Source organism: Dendrobates tinctorius, unplaced genomic scaffold (genome assembly GCF_039654945.1).
Source record: "Dendrobates tinctorius isolate UK_male_01 unplaced genomic scaffold, ASM3965494v1 ptg000121l, whole genome shotgun sequence".
NCBI lineage: Eukaryota > Metazoa > Chordata > Amphibia > Anura > Dendrobatidae > Dendrobates > Dendrobates tinctorius.
In genome coordinates, this window is record NW_027361789.1 from 3,072,115 (window position 1) to 3,093,350 (window position 21,236).

General features: G+C 39.0%; 1 protein-coding gene across 4 annotated transcripts in view; it reads left to right on the forward strand.

Moving 5' to 3' along the window:
• Window positions 1-21,236, forward strand: part of OCA2 (OCA2 melanosomal transmembrane protein) — a 665,305-nt gene that overhangs the window by 531,485 nt on the left and 112,584 nt on the right. For all 4 annotated transcript variants that reach the window (XM_073541479.1, XM_073541480.1, XM_073541481.1 and 1 more), the window contains 2 exons: window positions 4,426-4,519; window positions 12,637-12,730. In XM_073541479.1, coding sequence (XP_073397580.1) covers window positions 4,426-4,519; window positions 12,637-12,730 — 188 coding nt within the window. The remainder of the gene's footprint in view (window positions 1-4,425; window positions 4,520-12,636; window positions 12,731-21,236) is intronic.

Genomic DNA, 21,236 nt, shown 5'->3' on the forward strand with positions numbered 1-21,236 from the left:
CATGAATTGAATATCTTTAATTATTCTCTGGGGTCACTCCATATCCCAAGGCATAATAAATGCAATATATAAATACTAAAGAAGATACGTATACTCACTTTTAATATTCACCTCACTTTTTTGCAACCTTTTATTGACCCTTTGTCATTCAACTATCCAGTCGTTTGCTGAATCCACATTGAAGCAAATTACAAAAAATCCACAGTTTGGACATGAATTTTTGCAAAATTCTAGTAGAATTTAACTCCGATCAAATAAATGCTCTTGTTCCAATTAAAGGGAATCTGTCAGCAGGTTTTTGTGATGTAATCTGATTACAGAATGTCATAGGAGCAAAGATGCCAAGTCCAGTGATGTGTCACTTGCTAGGCTGTGATGTGCTGTTTCAAGGAAATCAGTGTTTTTGCAGCTGGAGATGAGCAGCTTTCTGTGTACAATGTAAATATGTGATAATTGGTGACACAGGGCTCAACATTGTATATTCTGCTAGAACTCTAGCAGGGAAACCTGTGATTCTATCACAACTGTTGTGCCAATTAAACTAAGTGATACATCACTGGAACCAACATTTCTGTTCCCATCTTTATCTGCTGTCAGATTCCATAGCAAAAACCTGGTGACAGATTTCCTTTAATTATATGTTACCCTATTCTGTTTCCTTTCTTATGTTCAAAAAAAACAATGAAATGGTTCATGTACTCAAAGCTGGCTTAAAGGTTGTATTTCAATGTCAGCTGTGATTTGCTGTCTTGTCTTTGCTACAGCTGATTTTTTTATGTGTAATCTATTTCTGGGTCCTTGAGACAAGTTTCAACATAACTGATATTGGTTAATGAATGGCAACATTGCAATCATCGGCTTGTCGGCTTCTATATTTTTTGTTCTTCCAAGGGCACAACATTTTTTAATATAAATGAGGATATGCTGACAGGCATTCAATTTTCTTATTATTTTTTAGATGCGAATCAGGACTTCTTTACATTGTCAAGATAGAAACACTGAATATATATTGCAAGGCTTCTGTTCAAACACTTATTCATACCAGAAAATGTAATATAAATTCATTTTTTTCAAAATTGGTGCATGTTCAGATTTGTCATTTATATATTTTTTTTACATAGTATGAATGTGACTTTTCAAAATTGCCGTCACAATAGACTTTTTTTTTATTCTTCCCAGGCATGCTGGATTGGAACACAATATAATTTCATAGGAAATAATGGTGTTCAGACTAAGGCACTTAGTGGCACGAAGTCCAGCAAGCAATAGTCATTATGGGACCGATATTTTTTTCTTTTTCTCTAATTTTTGGCATTTTTTTGCCTATTATGTATTCCATTTAATTTGCACTTTGTCTATTTTGTGTTTTTTTGTTTTTTTTAACTTCTATATGTTCGCTAATGCGACAAAGTTTGGAATTTTCAGGTATTTTTTCATCTGTTTCCCCAAATGTGACTTTTTGCAAAGTTGCTACATCTTTGCGCATATGTTCTCTGTTGCTCACATGGCATGATTTTATTTATATATGATTTTTATTTTTTGCTGTAATTTTGGCATTTTTGCTGTAAAAAGGCGAGACAAAAAATGAAGATTTTTGATTTTGTAAAAACTTAATGAACCGAATATGCCTCTTTGAAAAAATTGGCACAGAAATCCCAAAAGATGCTCCAAGACAAACAATAAAAATGACTTGACAATAAATGCAAGTGATGACTCTGACTCTCGTTCCAGGATAATAAGCTATAGCATATGACAATACTCAGAAATGTAAATAGTAATTCTGTATAGATTTGTGACATGACCTCTGATCCTTCTTGCTACTCTTGGTTCCTCTATCCCACGAGTATTTAAACTTCAAAACAGTTTAATTAAACAGTTTAGAATAAAAATGGCATACAGTTATGCTTAAAAGTTTACATACTCCGGCAGAATTTTTGCTTTCTTGGCCTTTTTTTCAGAGAATATGAATAACACCAAAACTTTTTCTCCATTCACGGTTAGTGGTTGAGTGAAGTCATTTGTTGTTACACTACTGTGTTTTCTCTTTTGAAATCATAATGACAACCCAAAACATCCAAATGACCTTGATCAAAAGTTCACATACCCTGGTGATTTTGTCCTGATAATATGCACAGAAGTTGACACAAAGGGGTTTGAATGGCTACCAAAGGTAACACCCTCACCTGTGACCTGTTTGCTTGTAATCAGTGTGTGTGCATAAAAGCTGAGTGAGTTTCTGGGATCCAAACAGACTCTTGCATCTTTCTTCCATCCACTGACATTTCTGGATTGTGAGTTATGGGGAAAGCAAAAGAATTGTCAATGACTCTACAGGACTAGGTAGTTGAACTGTATAAAACAGGAAAAGGATACAAAAAGATATCCAACGAATTGATAATGCTAGTCAGCAGCATTCAAATTGTGATTAACAAATGGAAAATCAGGGGCTCTGTAAACACAAAACCACAGTCAGGTAGACCAACAAAAACTTTGTCCACAACTGCCAGGAAAACTGTTCAGGATGCAACAAAAAAACAACAAATAACATCAGCTGAAATACTGGACTCTGAAAACTAGCAGTGTGGCTGTTTCAAGATGCACAATAAGGAGTAAGGAGGCATTTGAAGAAAAATGGGCTGCATGGTTGCGTCGCCATTTGAAAGCCATTACTGCACAAATGCCACAAAGTATCTTGCCTACAATAGGCAACCCAGAACAGAAAAAAAGCCTCAAAACTTCTGGAACAAGGTAATTTGGAGTGATGAGACCAAAATTGAACTTTTTAGCCAAAAACATAAATGTTCCTTTGGAGAGAAAGGTCAACAATGTCTATGATGAAAGGAACACCATTCCTACTGTAATGCATGGAGGTGGATTGCAAATGTTTTGGGGATGTGGGAGTTACAAAGGCACAGAAAACTTGGTCATAGTTGTAGGAAAGATGAATGCAGCACGTTATCCGCAAATACTGGAGGCAAATTTGCAATCATCAGCCCAGAAGCTGCACATGGGAAGTACTTGAACTTTTCAACTTGACAATGATCCAAAACACAAGGCCAAGTACACCTGTCATTAACTACAGCAGAACAAAATGAAGGTTCTGAAAAGGCCGTCTCAGTCTCCTGACCTCAATATCATTGAGCCACTCTGGGAAGATCTCAAGTGCGCAGTTCACACTAGACAGTCCAGGAATTTGCAGGAACTGGAGGCTTTTTGCCAATAAGAGTGGGCAGCTTTACCATATGCGAAAATAAATAACCTCATCCACAACTACCACAAAAGACTTCAAGCTGAAATTGAAGTTAGAGGGGACAATACACGGTATTAAGACATGGGGCGGATATGGGGTAAATGGTTTCACCCAACCACTAACCATGAGTGGAGAAAAAGGTGTTATCATTCATATTCTCTGAAAAAGGCCAAGAAAGCAAAAATTCTGCAGGGTATGTAAACATTTCAGCACAACTGTATACTATATTATTCTGCAGGAAGGATCCCTGTTTCACAAAGTCCTCCCTTTTACCTTCAACATCTGTTTTTTTTTTTTGCTTAGTATTCAACTAAAGTAGAAAATCAGAGTTGACAATTTCCAGCAGATATGAACTTTGTTTTAATTCATCCAAATAGTTAGATGGGTCAGGACACATGCCTGGGTTTGATTGATGTCTTATCTGACTATATTTTGTGTATTACACAATATACATCATACTGTATTACTAATTCTCATACAAAGGCAAACAATAGTAAATGTGGAGAAGAGAAAAGATATTGGCGATAAAACAAATAATTGAGTATATACCAGGTTAAAAAAAAAAAATTTGATAAGTAGTCATGGATTTATAGCTAATCTGAGTATGAAGGCCCCGTCACACGCATCAATGTCCCAGCGATCCCACCCACGATCCGACGTGGATGGGATCGCTGGGACATAGTTAGCTGATCGCTGGTGAGCTGTCACATAGACAGACCCACCAGCGATCAGGACCAGCGAGCAAGCTGGTATCCAAGGTAAACAGTGGGTATCTAAGAGCCGCGTGACTCTTAGATACCCACTGTTTCCATTGGAAACCAGCTCCCAGCGTCGCTGATCGTTGGTCTCTCGCTGTCACACGCAGCAATGCGTGCTGGCCAGCGGGAGGTCAACGATCATAAAATGTCCCAGGATGTTCAAGTGCAATCAGCGATACCCGGCAAGGGGGCCGGTCGCTGATACATGTCACACACAGCGATATCACTGGCGAGATCGCTGTGGCTTCACAAAATCAGCCATCTCGCTGGCGATCTCGCTGTGTGTGACAGGGCCTTGAGACTGGCCAGGATTCATGCTTATTTGTACTTTTTAACCATTATTAATTCAGATAATTTGTTACTTTTGTATCTTTGAATCCGTAATTCAAAACTGTACATTGCTTTTTCTCTTCATAGATTCCAGTGTTAATAAACTTAAGCCAGGATGCAGATGTTGATCTTCCAATTCAGCCACTTATTTTTGCCCTCGCCATTGGAGCTTGTTTTGGAGGTAAGATATAGAACATACATTTTAATATTACTGTAACAAGTATTTTGGCTATATAATTCCCGACTTCCTGATTTATAACTTATTCTTTCTTTTCACAAGTTATGAACTAATACTGCTGAGAATTAATCTCTCTCCATGGTTTAGATTTTCTTATACAAATTTCATAAAATGTACAGTTGAATCATTGCATGACTATAAAAACTAGCAAAACATTAAAGTAGTTATTCAATTAATAGAAATTCTGTAAAAGAAAAAAAAGTCAATATTAAAGGGGGAATCTGTCACCAGGTTTGGCCGATATAAGTTTTGGCCACCACCTTTCAGGACTGATACATATAGCATTCTATAATGCTGTTTATCTCCCTCAACCCAACCTTTAAGAGAAGAAAAATCACTTTTATTATACTCGTCTGCGTGGTGGTCTGGTCCAAGAGGTGTTGCTCTTCTTGGTTCGGCTCCTCCCATCTACTTGTGATGACGTCCTCCTTCTTGCTTCGTATGGATGACGCATCCTTGGATCATCCACAAAGTCTCCACCACATCACAGGCTAGTATAAGCGATCTTTCTTCTCTTACAGGTCAGGTTGGGGGCAGATATATAGCATTATAGAATGGTATATATCAGTCCTGAAAGGTGATGGCCATAACTTGTATGGGCCAAAACTGGTAAGTATAACTGGGTTTGTTATTTTTAAATAAAAAAGTAAAAGTGTTTTGTTTAATTTCAAATAAAAGACTTTATTCTGGCTGTATCTTTATTTACCATATAACTATATGATTAGTAATGGATAGGTGTCTTACAGACGCCTGTCCATTACTAATCTGTGGGCTTCATGTCACCTGACAATACAAAGGTGACATCAACCCCACAAATATGAATCCCACTTGCCACCCCTACAGGGCAAGTGTGAAGAGCTGGGCAAAGCACCAGAATTGACGCATCTAATAAATGCACCTTTTTTGGGTGGCTGCGGGCTGCTATTTTTAGGCTGGAGGAGGCAACATCCATGGCCGTTTACCAGCCTGAGAATACCAGCCCCAGCTGTGAGCTTTTAGCAAGGTTGGTTATCAAAAATGAGTGGACCCCACACCATTTTGTAAAATTATTTAAATAATTAAAAAATATGGCATGGGGACATCACTATTTTGATAACCAACCTTGCTGAAGCTGACAGCTGAAGGTTGCAGCACCCAGCTGTAAGTTTTGTTTGACTGGCTATCAAAAGTGCGAGGGAACCCACACTGTGTTTTTTTAAAAGATTTATTTACTGCACAGGAGAATGGTGTCCGGGATAGGGTACTGTTCTGATACCCAAACTCGATCTCTTCAGCTGGACCTAAACATCCAGGTGTCCGACCTCTCTAATCATTATTCATTTAAACTCTCTTAGGGATCAGAGAACATGATCGGTAATATTCAGATATCACTCGAGTATCTGGGACCTTTGATGTGTTCAGCATTCAATGACCATTGGCTGGTGCTCTAATTTGAAGCTAGAGTTCCTGTTCCGCATGTTTGGCATCTATTGCATAACCAATAAGCATGTGTGGATTGCCTGCCAGCCCTTGTAATGCTGTAGCCATCTTGGTAATAGCATTGCTGTGATTGACTGGCCGCATTACCTCATCAGAGGTTACAAAAGGACTGGCACAGTTATCAATTATCCAGGCCTGTGTGTGCACAGTTTAGCTAATCAGAGTCCTGTAGTGTTGATACTGGTGCTGATGCTGAACAGTTGCTGCTTGAATTGATGGTCTTTTGGGTCAACAGACTGAACGAGTGGCAGGAACATGACAATACATAAATAGCAGAACAGGTGTTCAGCGCAGCTGATAGCTTTGTCACACCCAAACCAACCAGGTTTTCCTCCTCAAGGGTGGAAAACCTATCATTTACCAAAATAGTTCAGTGCTTATTTTTGTTAACTTATGACTGATGCCAATAATTCAGTTTCCATACCAACTGCTTGACTGTTGTCAGCTTATGGCTCACAGTCCACTTGGCATCAACCCCCTGTCCATCATTTCATCTTTATTGTAATGGGTCTGCTATTGCCACTCTTCTTTTTGCCTTCCCCATCCTATTTCTATATTGTATGCCTTCTTCCACTGCATAGCCATGGTATCCATATATCTCTTGGATTCCTACTGTTTTACAGTACTACACTGTATGTTTGCTGCTGGCCACAGTCTCTTTACATGCTCCATTCAAATTCAACACTGTACAGCTTCTTCCACAGTCACTGCACAGCCATGTCAGCAACACATCTCCTGGCTAACCATTGTGTTTTATAGTGCTAGACTGTACTGTTGCTGGCCCTGCGTGGTCACGCATCTCCGTGTCTGCAGAGTCCTAATTCTCTACCATGCGGCTTCCCGTTCCCCACTACCATTAATATTTCTGATTCAAAGCCATAAACCTTTTTATGTCTTCATAAATAGAGATCATTTTTTGAATGACTTGTAAAAACATATCACTATGTATCACAACTATATTAATTTGCAGCAAATCAAAAATCTTTTGATTGAAATTTTGCTTCACTGAATTCTCCAATCTGCTCATCTCTACCTTTTTAAGCCATTTTGGTTACTAGTTGTAACTAGTCAGTGGAAGGCTGACTTCATTAAAATGGCTTCCATAAAAAGGCTTTGTGCCAGTTACAATGTTTAGCAGGTTCAGGAGAAACCTGGTCTTCACCTTTTTAACCTCTATACAGCAATCTGGACATATGCAGAGTAACTTGGGTTGAGACTACAGAGCAGCTGTTGGCCAAAAAAGCGGATTGGCAGAGGATGGTCAGAAACTGGGTCAGTTGCAATAGGACAGGTTAGTAAAAAAAAAATCATGAAGCAATAGAATAGTCAAACCATAAGCTGATGTCCATGATGAGATATCATATGTAGAATCAAGGAAGCATAAGAATTAGAACTGAACCAGGGTCAGGGTATGCCTATAAGTGGTACTGAAAGCAGAGGTTTAAATAGTGTAAGGCTGGTTTCACATTAGCGCATTTTATGCGCGCGCACGGCCGGGGGTAGCTCCGCCCCCGAGCCGGCTCTCTGCCCGGCGTGCCCGCCCCTTCCTTGTAGCGCCGCCTCCTAGCGGACAGCGGCGCCTGCGATCGGCGCACCCTATCTTTAGCATAGGGTGCGCCGATCGTGCGCAGGTCGTGCGCTAGTTGCACTTTGACCTGCGCTGCGCACTTTTGACGGTGCGCCGTGCGCGCCAAAATCCGAAAAGTTTGATTTTGGCGCGCACGGCGCACCGTCAAAAGTGCGCAGCGCAGGTCAAAGCGCAACTAGCGCACGATCGGCGCACCCTATGCTAAAGATAGGGTGCGCCGATCGCAGGCGCCGCCGTCCGCTAGGAGGCGGCGCTACAGGCAAGGGGCGGGCACGCCGGGCAGAGAGCCGGATCAGGGGCGGAGCTACCCCCGGCCGTGCGTGCTCATAAAATGCGCTAATGTGAAACCGGCCTAAGACTTAATCCAAAGTTCTTAGCAGGGAGGTCATTAAACGCAATATTAGGAATTAACCCACCAGCTACCTGTCAGAAGTCTGATTGTTAAATGGAAGAAAAGCGAGTACAGGCAAAGATTTTACACTAGTATGGTCTTATAAAATCCAATTCCTCAATTGTTAGTAAAGGAACAAAGTTGTTAAAGTGGTAAAGTCATGCAGTATAAACTAGCATAATTTGTATGTCATTTTATTTTTTTGTTTTCTATATTCAATATTGTATTAAATCTAGGAGGAAAGCTATGCTTTTAAAGGGCTTGTGATCGTAGCTGCATGTGCAGTAGGCGCGTATTGCATCTTTATGTGCCTCATTTTGATTTATAAAGAAATTATTTGAATAGCATGTACTGTATTGTGATATAGTTACTTTAGTAAGAAGGGAGTCCAAAGATCTAACTTAAATGCATAATGCCAATTGCCTTAAATGATTTGCATGCATTCTATAGTGTAAGTGAAAATCCTTGATTTTATGATCTACTGCATTGAAAAGTTAATTTTTCTTAATTATTTTACATGAGTGTAATTTGTATTAAAATAACAAAGCATTTGCCTTGTATTAAATGAATGTTTCTTTGTTTTAGGAGTAATCTCCTGTGCAATTAAAACTTGCATCTTTTACTGTTAAGAAAAAGTAATATTTAATAGCAGGTGCAGTAGTCAGCTCTTTAGACAGCAGGAATTATCCTTGATTTTGCATTTGATACTTTAAAAAAAATGTACTTCCAATATAATAACATTCAGAACACTGAATCGCTTAATGCTCATGAACAGAGGATGCCTTCAGGCTACAGAAAACCTGGGTCACTGGTAATTTGACGTACTGCAGTTCCAAAAAAGAAGAAATTCTGTATATATTAATCTTTTTATCTGCAATGCCCTAAATAAGATTCAATCCAAGCCTCAAAAAATCTAGTATCTTTTGTATCTTTGCAGCATTTAGAAACTATATTTAGTTTGAAATCTGCTTAATCAGTTTAAAATAAATGCATTTTTTACATCTGCATGCCAAAATCTAGACGTAAAATAGTCAAAATACAAATTTAGTCTAAATCTGCAAATAAGATTGTCAGTGTCTCACTGGTGTCTCTCTGGTGCAATGCATTGCAATATGCATTACAGTCATGGCCAAAAGTATTGACACCCCTGCAATTCTGTCAGATAATACTCAGTTTCTTCCTGAAAATGATTGCAAACACAAATTCTTTGGTATTATTATCTTCATTTAATTTGTCTTAAATGAAAAAACACAAAAAGAATTGTCCTAAAGCCAAATTGGATATAATTCCACACCAAACATAACAAAGAGGGTGGACAAAAGTATTGGCACTGTTCGAAAAATCATGTGATGCTTCTCTAATTTGTGTAATTAACAGCACCTGTAACTTACCTGTGGCACCTAACAGGTGTTGGCAATAGCTAAATCACACTTGCAGCCAGTTGACATGGATTAAAGTTGACTCAACCTCTGTCCTGTGTCCTTGTGCGTACCACATTCAGCATGGAGAAAAGAAAGAAGACCAAAGAACTGTCTGAGGACTTGAGAAACCAAATTGTGAGGAAGCATGAGCAATCTCAAGGCTACAAGTCCATCTCCAAAGACCAGAATGTTCCTGTGTCTACCGTGCGCAGTGTCATCAAGAAGTTTAAAGCCCATGGCACTGTGGCTAACCTCCCTAGATGTGGATGGAAAAGAAAAATTGACAAGAGATTTAAACGCAAGATTGTGCGGATGTTGGATAAAGAACCTCCACTAACATCCAAACAAGTTCAAGCTGCCCTGCAGTCCGAGAGTACAACGGTGTCAACCCGTACTATCCGTCGGCATCTGAATGAAAAGGGACTGTATGGTAGGAGACCCAGGAAGACTTCACTTCTTACCCCGAGACATAAAAAAGCCAGGCTGGAGTTTGCCAAAACTTACCTGAAAAAGCCTAAAACATTTTGGAAGAATGTTCTCTGGTCAGATGAGACAAAAGTAGAGCTTTTAGGGCAAAAGCATCAACATAGAGTTTACAGGAGAAAAAAGAGGCATTCAAAGAAAAGTACACGGTCCCTACAGTCAAACATGGCGGAGGTTCCCTGATGTTTTGGGGTTGCTTTGCTGCGTCTGGCACTGGACTGCTTGACCGTGTGCATGGCATTATGAAGTCAGAAGACTACCAACAAATTTTGCAGCATAATTTAGGGCCCAGTGTGAGAAAGCTGGGTCTACCTCAGAGGTCATGGGTCTTCCAGCAGGACAATAACCCAAAACACACTTCAAAAAGCACTAGAAAATGGTTTGAGAGAAAGCACTGGAGACTTCTAAGGTGGCCAGCAATGAGTCCAGACCTGAATCCCATAGAACACCTGTGGAGAGATCTAAAAATGGCAGTTTGGAGAAGGCACCCTTCAAATATCAGGGACCTTGAGTAGTTTGCCAAAGAAGAATGGTCTAAAATTCCAGCAGAGCATTGTAAGAAACTCATTGATGGTTACCGGAAGCGGTTGGTCGCAGTTATTTTGGCTAAAGGTTGTGCAACCAAGTATTAGGCTGAGGGTGCCAATACTTTTGTCCGGCCCATTTTTGGAGTTTTGTGTGAAATGATCAATGTTTTGCTTTTTGCTTCATTCTCTTTTGTGTTTTTTCATTTAAGACAAATTAATTGAAGATAATAATACCAAAGAATTTGTGTTTGCAATCATTTTCAGGAAGAAACTGAATATTATCTGACAGAATTGCAGGGGTGTCAATACTTTTGGCCATGACTGTATATCAGCGATTAGGCTGATTAAAGTTAAATTCCCATAAAAAAAATACACATTTGGTATCACTGCATCCGGAACTGTCCAAAATATAAAACTGTCACTATTTAACCCCTTCAGTGAACTATAAAAAATTAAATAAAATAAATATATATACTGTATGTATAGTAAAACCTGGCAAAAATACTATGCTTTATCATTTTTTATCATATCGCCAGAACAAAATTGCAGTAAAACGCAATAAAAAAAGATAAATCTATATAAAAATGGTGTAGCTGAAAATGTTATCTTGTCGTGGAAAAAATAAGCAACCATACAGCTGTATATTACAGCTCTCAGAATATACAGATGCAAAAACAATTTTTTTTTCCTGTAAAATTGTTTTTACTGTATAAAAGCGGCAAAACATGAAAAAAAAAATATAAATGTGTTATTGTTGTAATCATACTGACCCCAAGAATAAAGCTGCCTTATAACTTATAAAATTTCGTGAATGGCATAAAAAAAATTTCATTCTGTTTCTCAAAAATTGTTATGGAAAGCGATCAAAAAATGTTATGTGCCCAAAAATGGATAGATGTTGGTCAAAAATCTATAGCAAAATTATGGAATTTCATAACAAACAGCACTACAGGCATTTTTATTTTTAGATGTTGTTGCTCAATATTGTTGCTTGTGGTATAGACTATACAACTGAGCAGCCATAAAACATAGAATCCAAGGCAAAAATAAAATTTATATCTATCAATTATTTGTGAAGCACAATATTTATGTGTAAGCTTTCCAAAAGTTTTATTTGGTTTCCGTAAATTTTTCACTTTTACTGGTTTAAATTATCTTACCCCACCTGATTATATTTATAACATCTATTAATTTCCTGTCTAGGTAGGCCTCATTTTTTTTAAATTGTTAAAAAGAAAAAGTATCTAATGAGAACTCGACCTTCACTTCTTTAACTGCTTTGGTTAAATGAAAGCTGCTCTGGTATGGATTGTAATGTGTAACAAAAATGATCTTTTAGACAGTTTTGATAGATTTTCATCAATCTTCTATATTGTCACACTGACTATATGGATTAAACCCCACTCTCCAAGTGCTAAAAGGATATTCTCACGGGCACAGGAAAATCCTTATCTTGCCAAACTATTCTAGATTAGGTTATATGGTTTGTGTAAAAGGACAGAAAAAAATGAATCAATAAGGATGTAGTTCCGGTACCTTGTCAGGATTTCACAGCTTGTTTGATATAAGCAGTATAGGCCCCTTTACATTTAGCGATGCACCAGCGATCCCAACAACGATACGACCCGGTCAGGATTGCTGGTGCATCGCTAAATGGTTGCTAGTGAGCTGCCACACAGGCAGATCTGACAGCGATGTAGCGACGCAGCAGCGGTCAGTACTTACCTTTCAGACGCGGCGATCCTAACGTCCTCCCGCCCACGTCCATGCGTCGCTCGTCGGCGCCAGCAGGAAGCCCAGCAGGAAGCGCCTGACGAGAAATGGACCTGCGCGATCAACGACAGACAGCGGGGGAGCCGGTCGGAGGTAAGTATCACACATAGCGATATCACTGCTGCATCACAAAATCGTTGACGCTTTAGCGATATCGCTAGCGATATTGCTATGTGTAAAGGCCCCTTAAGCCTCAAGAATGCAGAATTTGCTATAAATAAAGCTCTTTTTCTTTAGTGATTATTCATTGTGTTCAATTGCATTACAAGAAGTCAAATTAGTAAATTAATAGAATACGTATTCATGCTTGAGAGGATGGAATTAGGCGTTTTCTATATAATTGGCTTGAACCACTCATTTATTTCTATTGATATACTGAACATGTTCTCTACTTGCAGGAAATGGAACATTAATTGGGGCATCAGCAAATGTTGTATGTGCTGGGATTGCAGAACAGCATGGATATGGATTTTCCTTCATGGAATTTTTCAGGTTTGCTTCAGTTTTATTTAAAATCTATGTTATTTATGTCCTGTGAATAGTAAATGGCAAGGGAGAACACTATAAGGTTGAGTCCCTGATTCTAGTGTCATTATTGGTCTGCATGTGTCATTTTGATACAATCCATTGTCACTGCTGGAGCTCTAGCAGTGCTCTGAATACTGAGCTCCATAAAACTTTGCCCTACCAACTTTCTGTATACACAGTACATTGATAGAAAGCTGCTAATCCGTGGTGGGGGCGGGTTTTCTCAGAGCAGGAGGACTAGGTGTCACGAGACAACTAGTCCATTACAAATATTCTCTAACTCATAAACACTGGTTTTGTTACTGATTTCTTTGAAATAATGCAGAGCCTAGTATGTGACACATCACTTTTATCAGATTACATAGCAAATCCCTGCTGATAGATTCCCTTTAAATAGATCTCTTATCCCTGATGTACATACTTTGCAAATTCATGTGCGAATTGCTTTATAATCCTGATATTAAAGTAAGCATATTTTCTGCAGCACATTTTAAAATTCTTATTTAAAAAATGAGCTGTGAAAAAAGGGTTATATTGTTTTCCATTAATAGAAGTTTAAGTACATCCATCTCATAAGGTATAAGGTCTATTAAACAATGAATACAGTTTGGATTGTAAAATGTTGTCACAAACTTTTCAAATTTAATTCAGGTTTAAAATTGCATATAAATGTATATTAGGGGGTTGCATTGTCTGCTACAGCCTGTATTGCTATCCGGGTTACTCTTAAAACAGGACAACCTTTGAATATACTGCCAAATGATCAGATGCCTAAAAAGTCATTCCTGAGGTTCTGATTTCTTTTTCCACCCATATGATGCTTATAGTCGAGTTAGAGAGTCATTTTTGCCTACCAGTGGCACCGGTAAAAACAAAACATAAAACATGCAATGACATTTTTCAAATGTGCCACCAAAAACTATTTGACAGCACTATTGATCAAGTTAAAATCATTTAAATGATTTTTTTTTTTTTTTTATAATGGTCATTTTTTTTAGAAGATTGGTCAGAGTATTCAAGCCTTTACTGCAAAAAAGTGTGACCCTAAGCAAATTTATTTTCACTGTTGCCTCTTGCTGTGTTTTTATCATGGAACAGATATATACAGAATAGCACTAATTTCTGATTTTATTACATAATTATAAATCTTATAATTCCCATATCTTGCTTCCTATACAGTAAGTTTAGACTTAAGGTACCGTTAAAGGCGTTTTCCCCTTTCCAAGACCTTATCCCAATACAATACCATTCAAAAGTTTAGGGTCACTTAGAAATCTCCTTTTTTTTTGGAAGAAAAGCACAGTTTTTTCCAATGAAGCTAAGATTGCATGATTCAGAAATACACTCGATAGATTGTAAATGTGGTAAATTACTACTCTAGCTGCAAACGTCTGGTTTGTAATGCAGTATCTTCATTGGTGTATAGAGGCCCATTTCAAACAACCATCACTCCAGTGTTCTTATGTACTTTGTGCTCGCTAACTGTGTAAGTAGGCTAAAGGATGGTTAGAATACCCTTGAGTGTGAATAAAGGTTTGCTTGCATCTCCAGTTGGTTCCTTGTGGTCTAGCGCGGACGAACCCCGGCTTGTCTCTTCTCTACTGTTTTAGCTTCATTAAATAGTACACGCAAAACACCAGTGTCAATGTCTACAGTGAAGAGACAACTCTGGGATGCTGGCCTTCAGGGCAGAATAGCAAAGAAAAAGCCATGTTTGAGACCGGCTAATAAAAGGAAAAGATAAAGATGGGCAAAAGAACACTGACATTGGACAGAGGAAGATTGGAAAAAGTGTTATGGACAGACGAGTCCAAGTTTCAGATGTTTGGATCACACAGAAAACATTTGTGAGATGCAGAACAACTGAAAAGATGCTGGAAGAGTGCCTGACACCATATGTCAAGCATGGTGGAGGTTATGTGATGGTCTGGGGTTGCTTTGGTGCTGGTAAAGTGGGAGATTTGTACAAGGTAAAAGGGATTTTGAATAAGGAAGGCTATCACTCCATTTTACGTATTATAGAAAAAAACCTCGGCACACTATTGCATGAATCCAATATTTATTCTTCCAGAAAAACACGTATCGTTGGACCAAGATAATACAGACAAAAAAATATCGACGTTTCGGCTATTCAGCCTTTCTCAAGATTTTATCTGAATCAAGAAAATCAGAAATAACAACATATAAACAAAAAGAAAAAAGGGGAGGGGAAATTTTCCAGTACATAGTAAAATCGAAAAATAAACAAACAAAGTAAATAGTAAGACATGTGTGAATATCATGTAGTATCAGGTCCCACAAAATATATATATATTCCATATAAATGATAGACAATCTTGCAACATATTTCAGTCACGTTATATAATATAGCATATCATGGTATTATCACATGGTGTAAAATATATTTGAAATCCAAATTTGAGATGTTTGTATCACACAGAAAAACATTTTTGAGATGCAGAACAACTGAAAAGATGCTGGAAGAGTGCCTGACGCCATCTGTCAAGCATGGTGGAGGTAATGTGATGGTCTGGGGTTGCTTTGGTGCTGGTAAAGTGGGAGATTTGTACAAAGTAAAAGGGATTTTGAATAAGGAAGGCTATCACTCCATTTTGCAACGCCATGCCATAACCTGTGGACAGTGCTTGATTGGAGCCAATTTCATCCTACAACAGGACAATGACCCAAAGCACACCTCCAAATTATGCAAGAACTATTCAGGGAAGAAGCAGGCAGCTGGTATTCTATCTGTAATGGAGTGGCCAGCTCAGTCACCAGATCTCAACCCCATTGAGCTGTTGTGGGAGCAGCTTGACCGTATGGTAGGCAAACAGTGCCCATCAAGCCAAACCGGCGTTTTGGAGGGGCTTCATAAGCATGGGGTGAAACTTCTTCAGATTACATGTCAGAGACACCGCACTACACTTGCTCATAGAGCCAGTGCGTGTGTCCTGAGTACAGAAGCAGTGCTAAACGATACCTGTGGAGTGGCAGCAGAGGTGACAATGCGTGCTTCAAGCGAATAGTGTCCGGGACCAGTCAGCGCTGGAAAGTAAAGAGGCACGGGACCTGCGGACACTGAAAATGAGCAAGCTTGCACAGGATCTATGGTCATGTGAACGGTCATGTGGCTGCAAGGGGGTGGGGCTTAGCATCAGAGAAGCCAGAGAACTCAGATTCAGGCAAAACAGAAGTTATGTACAGTACAGTCAAACGAGGTACAGGAGGGATAAACAGACGGGAGGTCAGACAAAGCCAAAGGTCATACACAGGATCACAGTACAGTACCAGGGATGAGACAGAGCGGATAATCAGGGCCAAGCAGAGATCAAAACCAAACAGACATAGGAGGTACCAGGCAGAATCCAAAGTGATATCCAGGAAACAGACCGAGTCATACACAGAGAATCAAGTAACCAGAACACAGCACTAACACACTCGGGGGTCACCACACAATGCCAAGGGCGAAAGTATAACTGACAGGGATGGGAGCGTCCTGAGGCAATAAGAAGCCTCCCCCAGAACCAGGGAGAGGCCACAATCATAGCCCCAGGTGTGCAGGTAAGCCTGCACCGGGATCACAACCTTTAACCCCAGAAATGCCAGTCATCAGTACCGGTTCCATACATTAACCCCACGTGTGCGAGTCAAACCCGCACTGAGATCATGACATTACCTCAGCAAAATTAACTGTTAGAATGCCAAAGGTCTACAATGCTGTAATTGCTGCAATGGGAGCATTCTTTGACAAAAGCAAAGTTTGAAGGAGAAAATTATTTCAAATAAAAAATTTTTTTGAACCTCGTCAATGTCTTGACTAGATTTTAAATTCTTTGGGCAACACATTTGATTAATAAAAGTATGAATTTTCATGGAAAACACAAAATTGTCTGGGTGACCCCAAACTTTTGAACGATAGTACACTGTATGTAGTAGGTGTAATAAAAATAATAGCAAATACTTCCAAATAAAAGTTGAATATAGCTTTTTATGATTCACTATGTCTCTTTACTCATGTCCAGGCATTGCAGGACCTTAGGTAACCATGGTTACGACCAATAACTAACTATCAATATATCAGTGGTCGTAACCATGGATACCTAAGGTCCTGCAATGCTTGCACATGAAGAAAGAGACATAGCAAATCAGAAAAAACTATACTACATTTCTAATTGGAGTTATTTGTGAATATTATGATTATTACAACTACAATATATCGAGAAAGGATCTTGGAGATGGGAATCCCCCTTTAAGGTAAAAAAAAACAGTTGCACTCACTATGGAATATCACTTCACCTATTTATGGCTGTCCAATTTCCTTTGTTACCAAACCAAAGCCCTAATTTGTGGTTTTATTTTGTAATAAATATTGTTTGTTATGCCCATTTCTGTCATTTGATGATGGTGGGGTGGAAAGTGGTTATGTCCTTTCATGACCTTTTAAGCTTCAAATGAATTAACCTTGCAATTACAGTAATTTGCATAATTTCCAATGGCATTGAACAGGAACTGTGCATTGCTTATTCAATGTTTCTTCACTTAATACAAATATATTTGAATAATATATCAAATGATTGGAACAAAGATTTTGTTTTAAGGTTCAGAAATCCTTTATATTCTGTAAATGCTGGTAAATAAAGAAACATTGACTGTATCTGTAGGGAGTGGTACAACCAGCTGGGTATCTTTATTAAGGAATATGCTGCAAGCTTTGACACTCAAAGAGAACAAAATGTTCACAGAAACCATTCTCTGAAAGTTATAATTTGTATCCCATCAGTATGCTTTATAAGTAATTCAAGGTGCATTAATATATGCTTTTTTAAAGTGTACACTGTTATCACAGAAAACAGATTGTTTTAGCTTCTGAAAATCCACGATAGATACTTTTAACAAAATTATTCACAGTAGGTAGCTCAATTTATCCCGCTTTGTTAATGGTGACCAATAAAGCATGCAATGCTTTTAGTTGTACGTTCCGATCCCACTTGTTAGCGGGATTAATGGAATTTCAAACTGTTGTTTTATAATATGATTTAGTTTATGCTATACATAAAATGTTTGAAATATTGCGAATGGGAATTGAAACCTCTTAGTAGGGTAGCTTAAAATCAGATTTTCTTAATGGCATTCCATTAGTGAGTGTAAAAATACTTCATGCAAACAATAGCAAATAAAAAGAAGAGAAAAAATAAAGTGCAGTGGGATAAGTGAATTATTTTACTCTGGAGATTTGGGATTTATGTGTGCTTGATTCAGGGTTTAGTATGATAGAAAACATTTTCAATGACTGATAACATTCGAAGGCTGAAGTTTGTAGCCCCGAGTTGCAAAGATGAACATCATTGATAGAACTGACGCTGTAAAATGAATGATTGTATTGGAGGAAAGATGCTATGGAACCACATTTTACTGTGGTTATATTGATTTTCCATCGTTGGAATACAAATAGAAGTCTCTAAGCCATAAAAAAAAGAGATTGATGTTAAATACAAGCCATAGACTGTTAAGTTTCAAAATATTAGCAAACGACTTTCACAGTAAGAAATAAGATTAAATGTTATGCTACTAGTAATCAATCTCCAAACATTGTGGTTGTTTTCTCAGTGGAGACCAATATATATGGCTGTGTTCACAGTAGACTCCTTTAAGCTTGACTGCTAAAAAATTCTCATGGCTCATTACATTTCTGTATTGAAATTTTATGCAGCGCTGAAATCCAACACTTGTCTAGAAGATATCTAACATTTTACTCTTGCATAATGTTAATAGAAAATTTGCAATACTACTGAAATTCAGACAATTTGTCATTAGCTGGCTAGTTTCAACTTACATTTTAGAAATAACATAATTAAGAGCGTGTATGTGTTCAAATCCAAGAATTTGGTGTATTGGCTTATATATATTACTAGCTGAAGAGCCCGGCGCTGCCCGGGCATAGTAACTAACTGTGGTTAGTTATAACAAATTATAATTATCCTCCATCCCATAGGCCCATATACCCATCACACATCCTCCATCCCATAGTCCCATGCCCATATACCCATCATACATATTTGCCATCCCATAGGTGAGTGCCCATATACACATCATACATATCCGCCATCCCATAGTCCTGTGCCCATATACCCATCATACATATCCTCCATCCCATAGTCCAGTGACCATATACCCATCACACATCCTCAATCCCATAGTCCCGTGCCCATATACCCATCACACATCCTCCATCCCATAGTCCCGTGCCCATATACCCATCATACATATCCACCATCCCATAGGCCCGTGCCCATATACCCGTCATACATATCCTCCATCCCATAGTCCAGTGCCCATATACCCATCACACATCCTCCATTCCATAGTCAACCATTATGACATCATAATGAGCGGCGGGGCTTGCAACCTATGATGACATCAGCGTCGCCATGGCAACCATTGTGACATCATAATGAGGGGCGGGGCTTGACGCGCACACACTTTTTCCCCAGTATGTAGGCAGGGGCAAAATTGTTTGGTGAATTGGAACGCGCGGGGTTAAAATTTTGCCTCACAACATAGCTTAGGAAGCTCTCGGGGTCCAGACGTGTGACTGTGCCAAATTTTGCGGCTGTAGCTGTGACGGTGCGGATGCTTGTCCCGGACATACACACACACAAACATACATACATACATACACACTTTGAGCTTTATATATTAGATAAGTATGTCTGTCTAATATACAGAATATTATGTGTGTTTGAGTTTTCAGGGGTTCTATGGACCCATTCAGCATATGAGTTAATTCAATACACCATATATGTTGTGAATCAGGGGCATATTGCCTATAGTGGGGAGACCATATGGCTGCTTTGGGGTCTGTAACACATGCGGGGAGGAGAGGGTGTGACACTGCCTGGCACCTGCCCCTCTCTTTGCCCATCATCACAATTTCAATGGCAGCCACATCCTCAGGACGCAGATACTGTTGAATAGAATGGTGGGTCAGGGAGCTGCAGGCTACACAATCCAACATTCAGCCGGTGCCTGCGAGTATGCGACTCCGTGCACTACAGGCATAATGACGTCTCTACATTGCACCTGCAATGTGGAGACTCAGTATTCACACTGCACAGACTGGAGCAGCATGTCCGGGGAAAAGTGAGTAGTGTGTTTTTTTTTTTATATGTTCGTAGCTGTGGGGACCTGCATTTTGATCATACTGAGTGGAGGGATGGGCTGGCATTGGGGGCCATGCTGAGTCAGGGCGAAGGTGGTGGGCTATGGGGAATGTCATACTTATTGGGGGGCTGACATTGTGGCAATCATAATGATTTGTGGGTGGACTGTGGCAATCCTCATACTGAATTGTGGGGTGTGGGGCTCTCGTATTGAGTTGGTATGGACGTTGGGGAATATCATGAGTGGTGGCTGGCTTTGGGGGCCATCATATTGTATAAGGTGTTGTAGGGACTATGATACTGTGTGAGTTGGGGAGACTGTGGGGTATCATAGTGAGGGGGTGATCAATACTGAGTGGGGGTTGTAGGATCATCAGACAGTACAGAATGCTGCGATGACTATGATACCGTGTAGGGTGGGGGGCTGTGGCAGCATCATACTGAAGGGCCATTATAGTGTATGAAGGATTGTGGTCCCAATGAATACTGTGTGGAGTATCATACTGAATACTAGCTGTGAAGGTATCATGATGGCCCATTATACTGAAAGCTGCGGGGATAGTATACTCTGTGTAGGGACATTTTTGAGAGCATCAAATTCCATAACAAAGGAAGGGGTTTCTTTGGTGTGAACACTAAGCTGCTTCAATAAGGGGTATAATTACAGTGTATGTGTCACCGTACACATCCCTATTTATAAAAGTTGGGAAATGTGATCCTGCCTATGCCACTGAAAATACATTAATTTTTTGAGGAGGGGCCCAGAACTTGCTATGGGTCCCTTAAATTTTATGTACTCCCCTGCATAGCTTCTCTGGAAAAACATTTGGATTAAACATCTTTAGGCTATGTGTGCACGTTGCGAATTTGCTTGCAGAAATTTCTGCATCTCTTGGTAGAAAAACGCGGTGGAAAATATGCACATTTTTTGTGTTTTTTTTTGCATACTTTTTTTTCCTGTCCATTCAATGGGTCAAAAACGCAGGCAAAAACTAAAAAAGAATTGACATGCTACAGAAACTAAAATGCTGCAAATATGTACTGAAATTTACTGATCATGTGCACAACACTTTAGGATTGTCATTGATTTACCTTGCATAAGTATTCCATTGTGTTTTTGGATCATTTACGTGCATAAAAAACTCAGCAAATAAACAGTAAATATGCATCAAATACTCAACGTGCACACATAGCCTTAGACTTTACATTAGCTTGTGTGCTTATGTAAGTGAAAGTATTTTCTTACTAACTCTCAAGTTTACCATGTGATTAAAGTTAGTTATGATTTTATATTTCTGCAAAAGATAGGC